Source organism: Anguilla anguilla, chromosome 15 (genome assembly GCF_013347855.1).
Source record: "Anguilla anguilla isolate fAngAng1 chromosome 15, fAngAng1.pri, whole genome shotgun sequence".
Taxonomy (NCBI): Eukaryota; Metazoa; Chordata; class Actinopteri; order Anguilliformes; family Anguillidae; genus Anguilla; species Anguilla anguilla.
In genome coordinates, this window is record NC_049215.1 from 3,794,863 (window position 1) to 3,812,792 (window position 17,930).

At 44.1% G+C, this 17,930-nt stretch overlaps 1 protein-coding gene across 3 annotated transcripts in view; it reads right to left on the reverse strand.

Annotated features, from left to right (window-relative positions):
- Positions 1-3,866: 3,866 nt before the first annotated feature.
- LOC118214620 (cysteine/serine-rich nuclear protein 3-like) overlaps positions 3,867-17,930 on the reverse strand; it is a 33,054-nt gene continuing 18,990 nt past the window's right edge. For all 3 annotated transcript variants that reach the window (XM_035394733.1, XM_035394734.1, XM_035394735.1), the window contains 4 exons: positions 14,802-14,964; positions 10,266-10,525; positions 9,643-9,939; positions 3,867-8,570 (listed from right to left, as the gene is read on the reverse strand). In XM_035394733.1, coding sequence (XP_035250624.1) covers positions 7,458-8,570; positions 9,643-9,939; positions 10,266-10,525; positions 14,802-14,949 — 1,818 coding nt within the window. In that variant the 5' untranslated portion in view covers positions 14,950-14,964 and the 3' untranslated portion in view covers positions 3,867-7,457. The remainder of the gene's footprint in view (positions 8,571-9,642; positions 9,940-10,265; positions 10,526-14,801; positions 14,965-17,930) is intronic.

The window sequence follows — 17,930 nt, forward strand, 5'->3', positions numbered from 1 at the left end:
CATGTTTTTTAATAACTTTTTTGTTTCATTCTTTCATTTGGTATACTTTTAATACACCATTGATTCCTATTTTCATCTATACTATTTGTCTGTTTTCCAAGATATCAAATAGCTAGCTTGATAGCTAACTACCATACCTGCATTGAATCCAGCAATAAAATGTCCTGTTTGGGATTTCCTGTGTTAAATGCATCCTGGCGATGAACATGCTTAAATACATAAATGTAGCTATGGTTAATTATTGTAAGAAAGTGTGTAATGTGAAGTTCACCGTGTTTATACTACCACTTTAGGCATAAACAGTTTGTCAGGCCTCAGCCACTGATTGACAGTCCTTCCACAGATTAATAAGGTTTTTGTTGGTCAGACATCAACACAAGCCGAATAAAAACACTTGCACTTTGACAAATGCCCTCACAGTGTGTTCAAAGGGGGGTGTAAATGAAACGGGCAGTTTGGAATGAGAGAACCCTGGCATAGGGCATTCTATTGGTGCTGAAGTGAACATGTGACATGGATTCCCCAGGGAGAGCGAAATGAAGAAACACAAGGTCAAGTTACTGGAATGCATGTAAGAAGCAAATAGTAGTGTTGCTTTGGAATGGTTCTGTGAAATATTTGATGAAATATTTGTTGAAACGTGGTATAATTTTGATATAAGTAATTTAGCAGATTTAAGCAGTTGTGTATTTATAAGGGTTTGCTGTATGCTTTTCATATGTAAGAAACAACTTACATTCTTACATTTCAGAGGTTTTTCTTGAGTTTCTATGTCTAAACTTTGGTAACTTTTGGTATCCCTTATTTTTAGCATGCTTATTTGTGAGTGCCTATATTAAACCCACAAATGGTTCTTTTCAGTACATTTTGGGCCCAAATAATGTACATGTTAGATAAGAAATGTGAACTGTAGTTTAAAATATTATTTGTATTTCACTTACATTGATAATGCTTCAATAATTACTCATTATGATGGGTCAATATAAGTAAAAAAAAAAAATTTTGTTTACGTAGTGTATGCATTAAATCAAAATAAGACCCCTCTTTCCCCCTTTCAAATTAGTTCATTTAAATTGTACACGAGCAGATTTTCCCTAGGATACGGTATTGTGTCATCAAATTTAAATAAAAACAATAATACTCTGTATTAATGGCTCTATTAAGACAGCTATGGTACATTGGGATGGCAGCATATAATCACCATGATTGCCTTTAACAAACAGCTACCTTTGCAGCATATCTACATATATATCCATCCATCCATTATCTATGCCCACTTATTTATTCCTGGTCAGGGTCACAGGGGGGTTCTGGAGCCTATTATTTTGGGAGAGAGGGAGGAGTACACCGTGGACCGGCCATCAATCTATCACAGTAGATATACATAATATACTTATAGAATGGCCTCGCTTCTATCATTTTTCTGCAGTGCTTCCTTGTCATGCATTTTATTTGAATTCTGAAATAATCTTTAATGAAATATAAAGATAGATTGCCCCAAGTATGCCTTTTTCATAAAGGTCTCCCATTTATAGATGTGTGGTTATAATACTTATAATACTTATAATACTTATTTATTATGAGTACCTAGTGGCCTGTTTCTTTTTGTAATTACCACTATGTGTGGGTTTATGGTGTTTTTTTCTTGTTTTGTATTCTTTGCATGTTGAAAATAGTGTGCATAGAGTTTATTTTTGGTAGAATGCACATTAGGTAGTTTTAAGTATTGCAAAGATTGATTGATATGTCTTGTAAGTAATAGTGTCCATTTCTTAATGAAACTTGGAGTAGAATCTATTTTTCTTAAAGACTGGGGCTGCTCCAGAAATATGGTTAATTGTTCACGATATGGAATTCTTTAGCAAGTTCAGTTTCTTACTTCCTTCAACAGCCAGCTGCAAATGAATCACTTTTCTACTTTTCTTCATTGTACTTCACATTGAACTTGTGATTTAACTTGCTCACGTTGTTTACACATAAAATGATATTCTGCTATATCAGTGTTGTACTTACATTTTGCGATATGGCATGTTTACTGCCGTCCTGTCTTCAGTAGAAGAAGGAAACTTTCAAGATCCTGTCAACCATGTCTCCCTCTGTTTACAGTAAAGTGAGACTTCTTAGTCACCTAGAGAGCATAGTTAAAATTCAGCTAAAATGTATTACCTCAAGGATATAGAAACCCCTTCTTGAGCTTACATTGCCTTACGTTGAAATGATATGCAGAACCTTTTCTGATTTACATTTATACGTGCTTGAATTATGCCTTTATTAAAGGCCAGAATGTATTGTTTGTTTAATGGCACTATGATTTTTTTATACAAACAGGGTGAAATCATTAAATCATGCAGTTAAAATGTTAAAATTAATGGAAATGTTTAATTTATGATTGGCTCCAGAACTGTGACTTGTCAAAGAATTTGTTGCGTAAATAAAATTGTATTCTTCTACTGTCGTTATAACTTTCCTTATTCTACACTTCTAAGACATTATTACGGAATTAGTTCTTTTTGAAAATATTTATCTTAAAATTAAATGACCTGAATGTACTTGACTATTTGGTAAGCTATCAGCTGCATCTACCTTGGAATTAATATACACACGCAATCAGTGAACTCTTTCTTAGGTACACCTGCTCATTAACACAAATAGCCTCCAAATATCTAGTCATGTGACTGCAACTGAATATATAAAGCATGCAGACATGGTTTAAGAGGCTTAGTTGTTCTTTGACCAAATTTAGTTTTTGTTCGGATTTTATTTATTTATTTAGGATCCCCATTAGTTATTACCTCAGTAACAACTATTCTTCCTGGGGTCCACACAAAAGACAAGACAAGATAAGACATTCAAACATCACATTATAGACAATCCACATTATCAACAAAGTGAAAAAATAAATAAGTAGTTCTCTCATATTCATAATGTCACCTCAACAATAAATGGTTAAAGCAAATAATACAGTTAGTAGGCTAGGTATATATAAGTACTGTATATATAACTGCCCAATACTACTAGTGCATAGTGAAGGATTGTCGGTGCCAGATATGGTGGTTCCAACAGGAAACCGCTGCCCTCCTGGGATTTTCACACATTGCAGTCTCTAGAGTTTACAGAGAATAGTGAGATAATGAAAACATGCAGAGAGTGGCAGTTCTGTGGGGAAAAAAACACCTTGTTAATGAGAGAGGTCAGTGGAGAAAGGGCTGTCTTGTTCAAGCAAACAGAAAGGCCACAAATGTTTAAATAACAGCTGTTTGCAACAGTGCTGTGCAGAAGAGTATCTCTGAACGCAGAATGCTTCAAACCTTGAAAACCTGTTCCTGGAGATCTGCCATCCTGTAGGGCAGGGGTGGCCAACCCTGGTCCTGGGGAGCCGCAGGGTCTGCTGGTTTTTGTTTTCACCTTAAATACAACGACCACTTAGACAAAAGAAACCAGGTGAGATGAGTTAACTGTGTAATCAACTGCTTTAATTGATCAATTAAGTGCCGAGTAAAAACAAAAGCCAGCAGACCCTGCGGCTCTCCAGGACCAGGGTTGGCCACCCCTGCTGTAGGGATTCACTAAAGTGGCTTGTACAGTCCCCGGATTTCAATCCAATAGAGCACCTTTGGGGTGAGGTGGAATATAATGAAGTTTTTTGCCTGAAGGAGGCACTGTGTGCTCAGAAATTTCCCTGTACTTTAAGACCTGTAAATGTCTCCTCACCAACACCATTTGATGTTGCATTGGCAACATGACGACAATAAAATAAATCAACCAGTTAAACCCGCATCATTTTCCTAGCCTTGTGTAGAGCAAATTCAGCTTGCATAAAAAATACCTTGAAGAATGCATAATAATAAAGAACAAGTCAACAAGCGTCAAGATTTGTTTTCATTTATTTAAAAGCCTGGACTTGTGGAAAACAAAAATGTAATTAAATTAAATTAAACATTGCAGATCTCATTCTCATTGGGATAAAAATCAAAATACATTTTAATAGCCATTTAGCAAATGTTTGTGCAAATAAGAATCTGGAATCTTTTCATTTGTGTTGATTTCCATGGTTAGATCAACCAGATCAAAGCTGAATTGAACACAACAGGCACATTTAGTCGAGTTACAATTATTATGAAACAATTTAAGACTGAATTTAACTTATTTTTCCCCCCAATACATACTTTTGCAATAAACCACAATAAATACACCGTTTCAATATAATTTGTAATAAATACTGAAATTATACATACAGCAGAATAACACTGACTCATATGCCACCTCCCTGTTTGCCAGTTCTTATATTTTTGGCTCAAACCTAAAAGGTATATGCCGATCATTCACCCCTACAGTACATGTAGATGCCACCATAATTTATCTATTTGAAAAAGTAATGATGGTAATACTTTATCAGAGAATCAGTGGTGCAGTTAAGATTTTATTAAATATTTAGTGATGCCAGTTATTGTGGGAATCTTTAAACCACCAGTGCAGTGATTTTACCTGTCAAAGGCTCTTTTAATATCTAATTTTTTGTTAGGATTCCTTTTGAAATTTGGTATATGTACTATGAATCAGCATATTAGAACTTATATCAGGAGCACATCCACTTTATAAGAATAGCCAGGAAGTGTCTGAGTTAATATTTTCTATAATCATGTCCAGTGTTGGGCTTCACTGGCTATGATGATGGCACAACTGCCGACAGCCAATGAAAAATATACGATTCAATAGCATAGCAAGTGGAAACCAAGTGTCCAAGTGTAGAGCCAAGACATGAGCACAGACCCAGAAGTAAAGTACACAACAGACAGAAGCAGTTGAGGAGGTCAGTGCTGCAGCAAGGTCAGGAAAGTTCTGATCTACCCACTGACACCTATCAAGACAAATGACAGAAGCACAAGAGAGAGAAAGAAATAGTGTTTTGACAAAAATACAGGTCATTTTGTATGCCTTGAAATTAAAACCTTCATAGTACTGCTCACCAGCAGGTGGCACTGTAACTAAGCTTAAATGCTCAGAAAGTGTTGCAGTCATCATATGGTGGTCATACAAATGGTGATATTCTCCTCCAATTCCAGAGCAGGCCACACATAAGGTGTTGGGTTCATAATGGGTGTGCTAGGCATAACTGATAAACAGAGTACTGATAACAGTACATGCTGATTGGTCAACAATGATCTGTTTGGCATTGTAAATGTAGATGATGAAAACGATAAATGATCTGAGGATTGTATAATATCAAGAGTAATGGAAAAGCTACAGAAATAAGGAGATTTGTTTTGCTGTGTGACGTCACTCAACATATAGATGGTGCTAATGCCCTTGGTGTAGAAAATACTTTTTTAAATCCATTTTACTACATTGTAAAAATATTTTAAAGTTATGCTCCCATACACTGTGTCTTGCACAAACTCTTTTATTAAATAACAACAAACGTTTTGGAGTGCCCAAGAGAGTCAGTGCAAGATACAGTGTGCAGGAGCATACATTTTCAATACATTTACTCTTTTCTCCAAGCACCTGTTTTTTCTATTTTTTTACTTTTGTCCAGTGTGCAAACCTCATTTTCATTTCAAGTTACTACAGTGTAGACACACAGCGCATGTATGTGTGTTTGTGGTGCGGTCAAAGCCATTGTAAACATAACAATCACATAGCTGTTCATTGCACTCTCTTTCCAGATGCTATTGCACTCTCAAGGAATAGATATTTAAATTATTCAGAAATACGTTTCCTAAGTTTAAATCTTTCATCTTTGTATGAACACAAACAGCATCCATGTTTTCTCCAAGTGCGGACTGCATGGCTTCATGATTTAACACTTACGATGAATAACCATGTTCAATCTACTATAGTTTATCGCTCTCATACACAAAGTACCATACACAAGAAAGTGCTATTGGCCCTTTTGTGAACCATTCAGTTTTATCTAAACAGCTTATGCCCTCGACTGATTCAAACATCAAATTCAATTTTGGTTCCGACAGAATTTTGGCCTATCAGGTAATATACCCTGTACTTGTAGAGTACTTGCAAATGTAGCTAATATGTGTAAGACCCATCACATCTTAAGCTAAAAGATGTATTATCGTTGATAGAAGGAGGTTGCTTCCAGCACACTTAGGGCACATTCTATGGTGGGGAAAAAACAGTAAAATGATTGGTTGGATTTACCAGGCATTTGAAAATCAGCATTACGGTGGTCAATCACTATGAATGATTTGTGCTTGGAGCATAAAACTTAAATCCCAGGGAACCACTTTGGAAAAAATGTTCCCCTTTCAGAAAATATTAATTTCAGTTCCAATTTGACATACATGTTCATTGGCATTTCTCATGATATATCACAATGCCCTTAATGTGTGTCAAAATGCCATGATTGAGAATCAGTGTTCTCGCTTTATATGATAATGTACAATAAGGCTATATCAGAAAGTGATTGCTGGAAATTAATCCTTTTTTTATAGCTTTCTGTCATTCTTTCTTACCATAGCAAACACATTTTTACATTGCCTTTAGAAATGATCTAAGCAAATTCATGAAAAATAAACATTAGAAGAGACGTTGAAAATCAAGTTAAATTACACCTGTGGTCAACAAATTTTATCATGGTTCAAGTACTTTAAGAAAATTACATGGCAACTGCCCCCTCTCAGATGCAAGCATAGAAAAGTGCAAGTTGTGTATCTTTGTTTTTTTTAAATTAATGTATCAGATCGATTTGTGCTTCTGGCATTTTAGCCAAAAGCAAATGACAACCAAAATATTCAGTGCCAGTTTCATGCTTTTACAAACGATAGAAAAGCACACAGTAGATGTGACAACGGCTAAAATATTGTACAGTACATTGATACAGATTTATATAAACCCATATTGTCAATGTCATAAATGTCATCAAGCTCAAAAATAACATGCTTTTCATTATCAAAATGTATATTTTTACATACACTTCATTAACCCATAAATACACTGCAACGATACTTTTTTCAACACACTGACACATGGACATATAAAAGTCCTATCAACAATATTTACTTAAAACTAGAACTTTTGTTTTGAGATTGCTTTCCTTTGAGATACTTACATTAAACTGCCCTAAAGCTCACAATTTGTATTTATTGGTTCTCATTTTGCATTCTAAATCGTTGTTCCAAAAGGAAAAATGTGTTTGGAGCTTGAACCGTCATGTAAAACAGGCAAACATTTAAAAATGAAATTTTCAAGTAAGCTTCCATTTGCTTCCAACAAACGAAAAAAATGATCCCTATTCTTTTCTCCATTTTCTCTGTAAATCATCTTTGTGTCAGTATCTGTAAAAAGCGCTACACAAATAAAATTGAAATGAACTGAAATTCAGGTAAATGCCAGATTCATACTTCCCCGCAAATCGCATCGTTTAATCACACGATCATTACCTTCGATTGTTCACTTAAATTGATTAAACCAATATTCCTAAAATGGCCGGGGCACACTTAAACCGGTGTGACTTTTGGAAAGCTCTCTAGTGACAGATGGTTCTTCTTGCCCTCTGTTAAAGAGGAGCCGCCGGACAGGCCGTCGGAGCCGTCCTCGGGCTGCGCGGACACGAAGCAGTTCCCGTCGCCGACGTAGCGGCCCTGCGAGTTATTGTTCAAGTAGTTCTGGAACTCCATCTTGGAGCGGACGCCGGGCTCCACGCCGTAGACCCCGTCGGGATGGACGTTGCTCTCCTGGTCGGGCGCGCAGTGGAGGACGACGGAGGGCCCCCCGTTGGCCGGAGGGAAGTGGTGGCCGGCGTACTGTTCCTCGGGCCGCCCGGAGAAGGCGGCGTACTGCTCCGAGCCGGCGTCGAAGGGGCCGAGGGGGGGCGCGGAGTCGCCGCGGCTGGCGGCTCTGTCGCGGAAAGGCGAGGCCTCGGCGTAGGGCTCGGCGGTTCGGCAGCCGTTGACGGCGACCGCGGCGGCGCCGGAGTTCTGCATGGGGTAATAGTCGGCGGAGGGGCCGGCGAAGTAGCCGTTAGCGCGGCCGTCGCGCGCCGCCACCGCCGCGTCGGAGAAGCAGAGCACAGACGAGAGGGGCACCACCTCGGTGTGGGACACCGGGGGCATGCTGACCCGGTCCTCCGGGTCGTCCGACCTGTCCTCGTCGTCCTCGTCTTCCTCGGTGTCGCTGGCGGCCAGGCTCTGGGTGCTGGAGTCGGTGAGGCCGCTGCACAGGCTGTCGCCGTCATCTTCGTCCTCGTCTCCGTCGTCCTCCTCGTCATCGTCGTCCTCCTCGTCGTCGTCATCCTCGTCCTCCTCCTCTTCCTCCTCCTCGACGGGCTCGTCCATCTCCTCGGCGGCCTGCAGGCGCATGAGTGCGGCCTGCGGGACCCCGTCCGCCAGCGGGTACTCCAGGCCCCGCTGGGCGTGCGCCAGGGGGCCGCCGTCTCCCGGGTAACCGTTGGGGGCGGAGTCCTTGTGCAGCTCGCGGCTCTTCTCCAGCTCCAGCTTCATGATGGTGTGCAGGAAGTGAGTCCGCACCCGGATGGGGTTGAACTCGATTCTGCCGGCGGTGTTGCTGCAGCCCTCCTTGGAGCAGCCGCAGGGAAAGGACATGCGGTCCACCTGCGAACACCAGACCGAGCTGCTTACTAACGAATCAAACCAGCGGTTTGCAGCATACAATTCAGCATACAATTTCAGTGTTCAGCATACAGTTCCAGCGACATGAGTCTTATACTTGCTTGTGGGGAAGGCAGCTAGGGTACGTCATTAACAACATTATTATTGTTACCAGATTAGTTGCACTTTAACTACATAGGTATAGATGCAACTTACTGTAAAGTGTTACCGGAGATGAATGACAAAAGCTATGAGGAAACACTTAAGATGCTTAATCTCTTCAAGCTTAGTAAAAGCAGACTTATGGGTGGTTTGATTGAAGCTTTTAAATTCATAAAGGGGATTAATAAAGTGAACTACAAGACATTCTTCAGGCTGAGTTCTATTAGTAGAACGAGGGGGCATAAATTGAAATTAGCAAAAGGTAAATTCCGTACAGATATTAGGAAGATTTTTTTCCCGCAGAGAGTAGTCAATGTGTGGAATAGCCAGCTAGGTCACATAGTAGAGGTAGAAACTCTGGGGGTTTTCAAAACTAGGCTTGATACACTGTTAGATACTATCTAGTCTGTAGGTAATCAGAGCACTAGGTACAATTTAGTCAGGAAAATTGCAAGCATTGCTGGTGCTGAATGGCCTGTTCTCGTCATTATGTTGTGCTACGGTATGCTATGCTATGCTATGTTACGTTATGTTATGCTATGCTACGTTATGTTGTTATGTTATGTTATGCTATGCTATGCTATGCTATGTTATGTTGTTATGTTATGCTATGCTATGCTATGCTATGCTATGCAATGTTACATTATGTTATGTTATGCTATGCTATGTTACGTTATGTTATGTTATGCTACGCTATGTATGTTACGTTATGTTGTTATGTTATGCTATGCTATGCTACGTTATGTTATGCTATGCTATGCTATGCTATGTTACGTAATGTTATGTTATGTTATGCTATGCTATGCTATGCTATGCTATGTTACGTTACGTTACGTTATGTTGTTATGTTATGTTATGCTATGTATGTTCTTGGAGGACAGGACGAGGAGGTGGTTTTTTTCGGGGCGTGCACCTGGCACTTGATCCCGGCTAGGCTGCAGGCGCAGGTCTCGGGGTCGCAGAAGAGCCTGCAGTCGCAGCCGCAGTCCTCCCGCGACACGCGGATGGCGCGCAGCTCGTGCTTCTCCTCCACGTCGATCTTCTTCACGCCGGACGAGCGCAGCAGGGCCCGCCGCTTCCTGGTGGTGAGCGGCTGCAGGAAGAAGTACTCGTCCACCTCCGCGTTGTCCAGGTCGATGTCGTCGTCCGAGATGTCGTCCACCGTCAGCACGCTGGCTTCCTCCGAGTCCACCGTGCCGTTCTTCGTCAGCTGAAAAGAGGAGGATCAAATTCTCTCGACTGCAGCAGGAAGGGTGAGCAACATGAAAAGTCTCAAAAACAGTCACACACAGCTGGAAATAGTCACAAAATATACTTGGCTCTGATTTGTCCATTACATTACAGGCATTTAGCAGGCATTTTATCCACAGTCAAAACTTTGAGGTTAAATCAACTTCATTCTGATCAAGTACAGCTGCATTCACCTTGAATTCATATATAACTTTGTATAAGTTCAGTTAATGCTGATTACATTACACTACAGGCATTTCTTATCCAGAGGAACTCCTTACCCATTACACTACACTGCCGCCCTACCTTGAGTTTAATAGAGTTGAGCTTCTCCTCCTTCAGGTGGTCCCTGAGCATGTCCCTGTGGATCCTCTTCTGCTCCAGGGCGAACTCCCCCAGGGTGTACTGGCGGACGCAGCTGTGGCGGCTGGCCATGCCCAGGCTGCTGCCGCCCTGGCTGGGCACGCTGGTGAAGCCCTGGCGCCGGCTGAAGTAGTACACCGTCACCTTCTCGAAGTGGACGTTCCTCCGCCTCATTCGCTTCTCCCGCTTCAGGATCGACGCGGCTGAGCCGAGAGAAGGTACCGGGGTTTTCCGGTCAGCGGCCTTGCTTTGTTAACCAAATAAGTCTGCTTTAACCAAATCAGGGGGGTGCAGTGAACGGCAGGATCGTTAGGTGATTTTGAACAAAGGGGTGAAATGACTCCTCCGACATATAGATGGCAGTAGAGTCAAAACAAAGCCAGCAAAAGAAATGCGTCCGTTATCCACTGATATTTTGTTAATTTGTCGTATTATGTATGTTTTTAAATTTTGGCATATCAAATTCCCACTTTAATTTGAAAATGGCAATTAAATATTTACAGCTGTGTACATGGGGTGACCCCAGCTGTTGAAGTGGGCGTAGACAGCCACGGTTCTTCTCTGAAACGCACGGTGTCTCCAGCCTGCCAGCTATCCACAGAGCAGAGTCAGAGGAACACATTTCCTGTGTGGCTTTGGCAAGTAGCCCTCAATCAACCAGCAGGGGTCGCTAGAGAGCGATGAAACATAGGCCTTCACACAACTGAACATTGCCATCCCTGGGCAATGCTATCGCTAATTACACGTCGTCCCGTGGGACAGTCCGGATTTGATCTGAGACCCTAGGGCTCATCCATTCACCAGAGAACGGTGCCTTAACCCAGTGAGCCACCCAGCAGCCCAAGAAAACCATATTTTTTAACAGTAAAAATTGTTGGCAGCAAGTAATTCAGATTCATACTGAATTCGGTACACTTTGGATTACTGCTTACAATTGTATTTACAACTCTATATCCCTTTAGAATATTTATATTGCTGCATGGTATCTAGTCATTGTACTCCAAGTGCTCATTTGCTACTTGCATTGTGTACATTCCGTTTAATATTCACTGGGCTCAGTGAGCGGTAAATTCTCCTTTTTTCTATACTCCTTCAAAAGGGGAAAAAAAGGGCTGTCAACACGAAGCATGAATGCCCCTCTTCCCGGGTTGGGTCAGGAGAGAAAGCGTTTTACAGAGCCCCCGTCGCTGCTCTTGATGTCAGACAAACAGAATAAATGGGAACCAGCTGGTTCAGACAGCTGAGAGGCCACGAGGAAAACACGCTGAGAACTAATGTTACGAGGACCTGCGGTGACCTCCGCTCACAGAGAGACTAGTCTCCCATAGCAGTGACCTCCACTCACAGACAGACTAGTCTCCCATAGCAGTGACCTCCGCTCACAGACAGACTAGTCTCCCATAGCAGTGACCTCCACTCACAGAGAGACTAGTCTCCCATAGCAGTGACCTCCACTCAGAGAGGGACTAGTCTCCCATAGCAGTGACCTCTGAATCACAGAGGGACTAGCCTCCCATAGCAGTGACCTCTGAATCACAGAGGGACTAGCCTCCCATAGCAGTGACCTCTGAATCACAGTGGGACTAGTCTGCCATAGCAGTGACCTCCACTCACAGAGGGACTAGTCTCCCATAGCAGTGACCTCCACTCACAGAGAGACTGGTCTCCCATAGCAGTGACCTCAGAATCACAGAGGGACTAGCCTCCCATAGCAGTGACCTCTGAATCACAGAGGGACTAGTCTCCCATAGCAGTGACTTCCACTCACAGAGGGACTAGTCTCCCAGAGCGGTGACCTCCAAATCACAGACAGACTAGTCTCCCATAGCAGTGACCTCCGAATCACAGAGGGACTAGTCTCCCATAGCAGTGACCTCCGAATCACAGAGGGACTAGACTCCCATAGCAGTGACCTCAGAATCACAGAGGGACTAGTCTCCCATAGCAGTGACCTCCACTCACAGAGGGACTAGTCTCCCATAGCAGTGACCGCCTGGAGAACATCTCATGACTCACCCAAATATTAGGATAGCAGGTATGCCATCCCGCCAAGTTACGCCTTGGCAGGGTGGCATGCCCCATACCTATACAGCACCGAGAGTTTGGAACTTTTCAGGGTTCCCCACAGAAATAAACGCAATGACCACAGACTCTCAGCCCCTTAAAAACATTCCTTTCTGTAACTTCTGACCTCATGTCAACAGATGAAAACGTCAAATGACCACATTCTCTTCAAATGGTAAGATGGAAAAACACAGGGCTAAGTTACTTGAAATAATTTGGGAAACATTAGGTAGCACTGCTTTGGAATACAGCTTGTTTAATTTGTTTGCTCTAAGATAGAGCCAATACATTTTGCACGTTTGAATGAATGACTTATAGACAGTGTTTTTTATGTGTGAGTAACTTGGCATTTTTGTTTATTGAAAACATGTTTCTCTTCAGATACACTGTACTGGGGTCGGGCTTGCAAAAACAATTTAAAGCTGCCTTTTTGCATTGTAAAGCTAGTAGATTCAATGAGTACACATAACTGTTTATGAAAAGTAAAACTAATTATTGCCAAGTATGGGCCTTGGGAATGCATTTCCAGGTACTCCATGGGTACCTTATGAATTCTACTCCTTGTACAATTCTTAAAGCAGGAGTCATTTAATGTGTGTATTATAATCAGATTTATTGCCAACCATTAGGTTCATAATGCGTGCCTTAATATAACTCTGCAAACAATTAGAACGGGATGTTGCCATGACAGTGGTCTCAAAAGAACTCTGCACGGCTCCGCGGCGTTTGAAAGAGCGTCGGAGTCAAACCCGAGGCGGCTTAGTGTCTCAGGCACCCACCTACGCAATCGTTCTCCGGAGCCTGCCGGCTCCCATGCCGGGGTCTCAAATTTAAATTGCATTAGGCTTAAACACAGCTGCCCGGACTCAGCGTTTCCTGCAAAAAACTCTGCCCGGGGGCGGAAACTTATTCCGGAAGCACGCATGCCCGTGCGGGGCAGTGGACGCGCCGATTTGCGAGAGGGGGAACTTCCTTTGAGGCGGCGGTGGTAGAGACGGTATCTTTTGGAGAAACGCATGTCTCTCCGCAAGCCGTCTTTATTGGGGAATGGGGCGGGGGCCGGGGGGGTTTGGGCGGGGGGGGGGGGGGGGGGGGGGGGGGGGCGTTGGACCACGCACGTCTGCGCCGGGCGGACTCGAGCGCTCTAATCCCCGCGTTCTGTCTGTCGTTATCAGCAGGAGCAGGCACACAGTCCTGCGGGAAGCCTGGAAGAGCAGCAGCCAGACAAGAGCGCGAGACCGAGGGACCGGATTGGGTGAGCGGACCGCCAATCAGAGCTCGGGGGGGGGGGGGGAGGGGTATGTAATGGCTGGAGAAAAGAGTCGTTTTATTCACAGACAGAGGTCCTCCTTTATTTGCCTTTGGAGAACATGACTGAAAGGCCATTGCTGCTGGAGGTGCAAAGAGGACCAGGGGCTATTTAAAGAGGGGTGTGAGAACAACAGCTTTAGCCAGCCGAGCCCCTTTCAGAAAGTCTTCATTTCCTGGGCCCTGTGCAGGACTCCAGCCCGTAGGCTGCGAGCAGAGGCTCATTTATCTGGCTCTGCTCACTGATGCGTCTCCTAATGAGAGGCTGCGCTCCTCGCTCCTCCGCTTTATTAAAGCGGGCCTCCGCGGCTCGGCACTCCGTCACTCCGTCACTGCCGGGCTTCATCAGGGCTGACTCAACACGCAGCGTGCAGAGGTGGAGATAATAACCCTGTCAACACTCTGCCACCGCAATCTTTCTCTGCTCCCGGGTAATCTACTGCTCATCTAGGCAAGACCGGGCCAGGTACAACGGAGCCAGCTTCACCAAAGACATTACAGCCACTTGGCAATACCGTAATACAGCTACTGGTAAAATATTCAAGTTTTACATGGGTTGGTGATATGGTTGGGAGCAAGGCTGCTGAGACATTGAATTCTGGACACAATTTAAAGTAAGAGCGTACAACGCCATTCCTGAAGGGTGTGGAATGTGGAGATATTGTTACACGTAATTATTCTGGCTAAATGAACAGCTGTATACACCAGTGCTGGTTCACTCCTACCACCACAGTAAAACATTACCACCAAGGAAACACATCCAGCCTGCTGCTGTAGCTCGTGACCAAATTTAGACGATTTCAGATCAATTAAATTATCAGACTGCTGAAATAATTAAGAGCAGAAGAGTTGCCATGAAATCTAGACCTGCCCTCATCACGCACTGCTCGTTTAAAAACTGTCGAGACGACACCAAATTCTCGCAAAAAATAATTCTCGCAAAATGGGGACTGACGTAACAGCCATTGTAGGTTCAGTGCGGTTGATATTTGTAAGCCCGTGCTAGTCCCTGACAGATTCCCCCCCAGGCGACAGGCTCCAGGGGGGAGGGGGGGTGTGGGGGGGGGGGGGGGGGGTGTGCGGGGGGGTTAGAGGGGTACGGCTCACAGGGGAAGCGCCCGGCGCCGGAGGGGTTGAAGCTGTCGCTGCTGTCCCCGCTCTCGCCGCTGCAGGCCTCGTCATCTGACTCCCGCGAGGACGGGCAGGGCGACGCGCCGTCCACCTCCTGGAACTTCCTCTTTAGTATTCCGCTCATGGCGACCGGCCGCACCTGTTAGCGCACAAGGGGAAACATTGTTTAGCGCCCAGCTGGCACCCGCCGCTACCCTCAGCGCGCCCAATTAGTACAGACTCCCGGAGAACCCCCTAACCCCCCCCCCCACCTCCTTCCACTTCACCGTCATTCCTCAGGCGATTGATCGGCGAGCCACAGAAGGCTGTAGGCCGGGAGGAGAGAGGCTGCTAATTGCGAGGGATCCTTCACGTTCGGGAAGTCCGTTCTGTCACGTTTAATTGAGTGACCAGTGAAGTTCCTTCTCTCAGTGCGCCCCAACAATGGGCCTTATAAAAAGCCACTTTGACCCCTCTGAACGGCAGATTTGTTTGTGCGTGTGTGTGTGTGCGCACACGCGTGTGATTGCATGTGTGTGTGCGCACACGCGTGTGATTGCATGTGTGTGTGTGCGCACACGCGTGTGATTGCATGTGTGTGTGTGCGCACACGCGTGTGATTGCATGTGTGTGTGTGCGCACGCGCGTGTGTGTGTGTGTGTGCGTGCATGTGGGCACATGCGTGTGTGTGTTTGTGTCTATGTTTGTGTGCGTGCATGCGCGTGGGTGCACTTCTGCGTTTACCAATAATCATTATACACAACCGCATATGCTCAAACTGCATTTCCTCAAATGGACACGACTGGATATTAACACCAGCACAGGCTCAGAATAAGATAAGGACAGTATATCTGGGTATACCCCGTGCATACTCTGTGTGTGTATGTGTGGGAGTGACAGAGGGAGAGAGAGGGAGAGAGAGATATGAATATGAATAATAAATCCAGCAGCCCTTACAGTGTGAGGGCGTGAAATTGATAACCCGCTCGGTCGCGCGGCGAAGCAGTGAGGTGCGTGTGAAAATAAAGCGGTTTAGTCACACACGGGCTCCCCGCTCGGCACGGGCCCGGACAGACACGGTGAGTCACCGCAGATAAGTCCTGAGTAAACAATGTGAGCGCTTTCAAATGGACCGTGTCCAAGCGGGGAGGGGGGGGGGGTGGGGGGGGGGGGGGGGGGGGCGCGCCGGGCCGGATCTCCTCGGTACAGATGTTTCGGCTGGCTGCGTCAGTGCCAGGTAGCAGGCCCTCGCTCAGCACCTCCCTCCACAGCGGCCGACTTCATTAGAAACAGAAGAGATTTAGGACACAGGCCTCCCCGTGGGCGCCGGGCTTATGGAAATATTGTGTTTCCATGGCGCTCTCAAGTCTCTCTCTCTCCCTCCCCTGTCTCTCTCTCTCTCTCTCTCTCTCTCAAATTCCAATTCAAATGGCTTTATTGGCATGAATGGGAATCAGCCATTGTTCACAAAGCAACAAGATATACAATAAACACCAAATACTTGTAAAAAAATAATAAATAGAAATAAATCATTTTATTATTATTATTATTATTATTATTATTATAATACAATTTTTCTGGTTAGGACTATGTTACTTTGTTCATTTTCTCTCTCTCTTAGCTCATGGGTGGCTGCCCCCCCCCCCCCCCCTCGCTCTGCATCATACGGTCTACTGTGCTCCATTCACTTCCTGTGATCTTATATGCTGTTTCCATTCTGATTCTGCAGATTAAAATAAGCAGACTGAATATTCACAATGCGATATACAAAAGCTGTTTGGCATGCTAAATTAAAGTGAACAAACACATACAGAAATCAGGAACGATCTGAAATACTGTACATGGAAAGATATGACGGTAAATGTAATGGGTGTTAAATAGGGTCGTTCTAATTAAAAATCTGACTGTCAGAGACACTTCAGATATTCAGCTCAACAAGCACTTCTGGTTATCTGATCTTTTTAATTCCGTGAATTTAGCCAAGGCTCTGCTGCAGTTTAAACTACATTGCTTGTTTTCCTGTATTTTGAGAAACAGAATGAAGCAAGTGTTTCAAGTTTTTAAGATTTCTCAAAAATTACTGTTGTCTCAGTGGCCACTGACTTAAATGTGAAGACAGCATGCAAAAGATCAGCATAAACACGCTGCAGTTAGATTGTATTGTGTCTACAGAGCTATAAACTAGAGCAGGAAAGACACATTAGTCCCCTAGACGCGATCAATTTTGTTACCAGGAAGGAACACTGCTTTTACCTCCCAGTTTCCAAAAGACATGATTATTTTGCATACAAGATACAATACTGTTGTACATGAACCTGTACGAAAGAACATTACTAATAAAATAATCATTATTGTTATTATTCTGATTATCATTAATTATCATTATTTTAGTAGTAGTAGTAGTTGTTGTAGTAGAAGTAGTAATAGTAGTGTGTTTTCACTAGCATATACATATATTTACATTTACCTATAATTGAAAACAAATGTTATAACCTTATCATTCCTAAGTCTTGGCTCTTTATAATACTAGTAGCAACCGCACGACTGGGACTTTTGTATTACTTCAAGCAGAAATAGAAAAGCTCAAGAGAGAGGGGGGGGGGGGGGGGGACTCAGGGCGCAGCTTAACATGTCAGCGTTCGGTACGGTATCTGCCAAAACTGCTTGTTTGGGAGTTCCATTCAGGGGAGCACCGCTCCCGTGGAAACAGCTCCCCGCTGTCAGTTGATTAGAGAAGGCAGCGCCGTTTCCCGTAGAGCGCGGAGAGAACTGTAGAAACCGAAGCAAATGAACCTGCCGAGAGGGACGGTCTCTGTGAGTCAATCCGCGGTCACGCGCTGGCGCTGACCGGCCGGTTGCTAACGGCAGGAGCGCGGCACGATGCCTAACATGGTCATCAGCTGTTTAAGGAAACCGCTCCCAGGCGGCTTGGCTCCTGCAGACAGGGGGCCGTCGGACTGGTAAATAATCGCTGGGTCGAAGGCTTTCTGTTGGAGCGCGCGGTAGATGAGAAATCTTTAAATGAGGCGCCAGAATCATTTCCTACGCTAATTCGTATATGATATTTCCTGTGAATATGAATCAACAGCCGTATGGAACGTATGAAATTACTGTGTAGAACCGTCT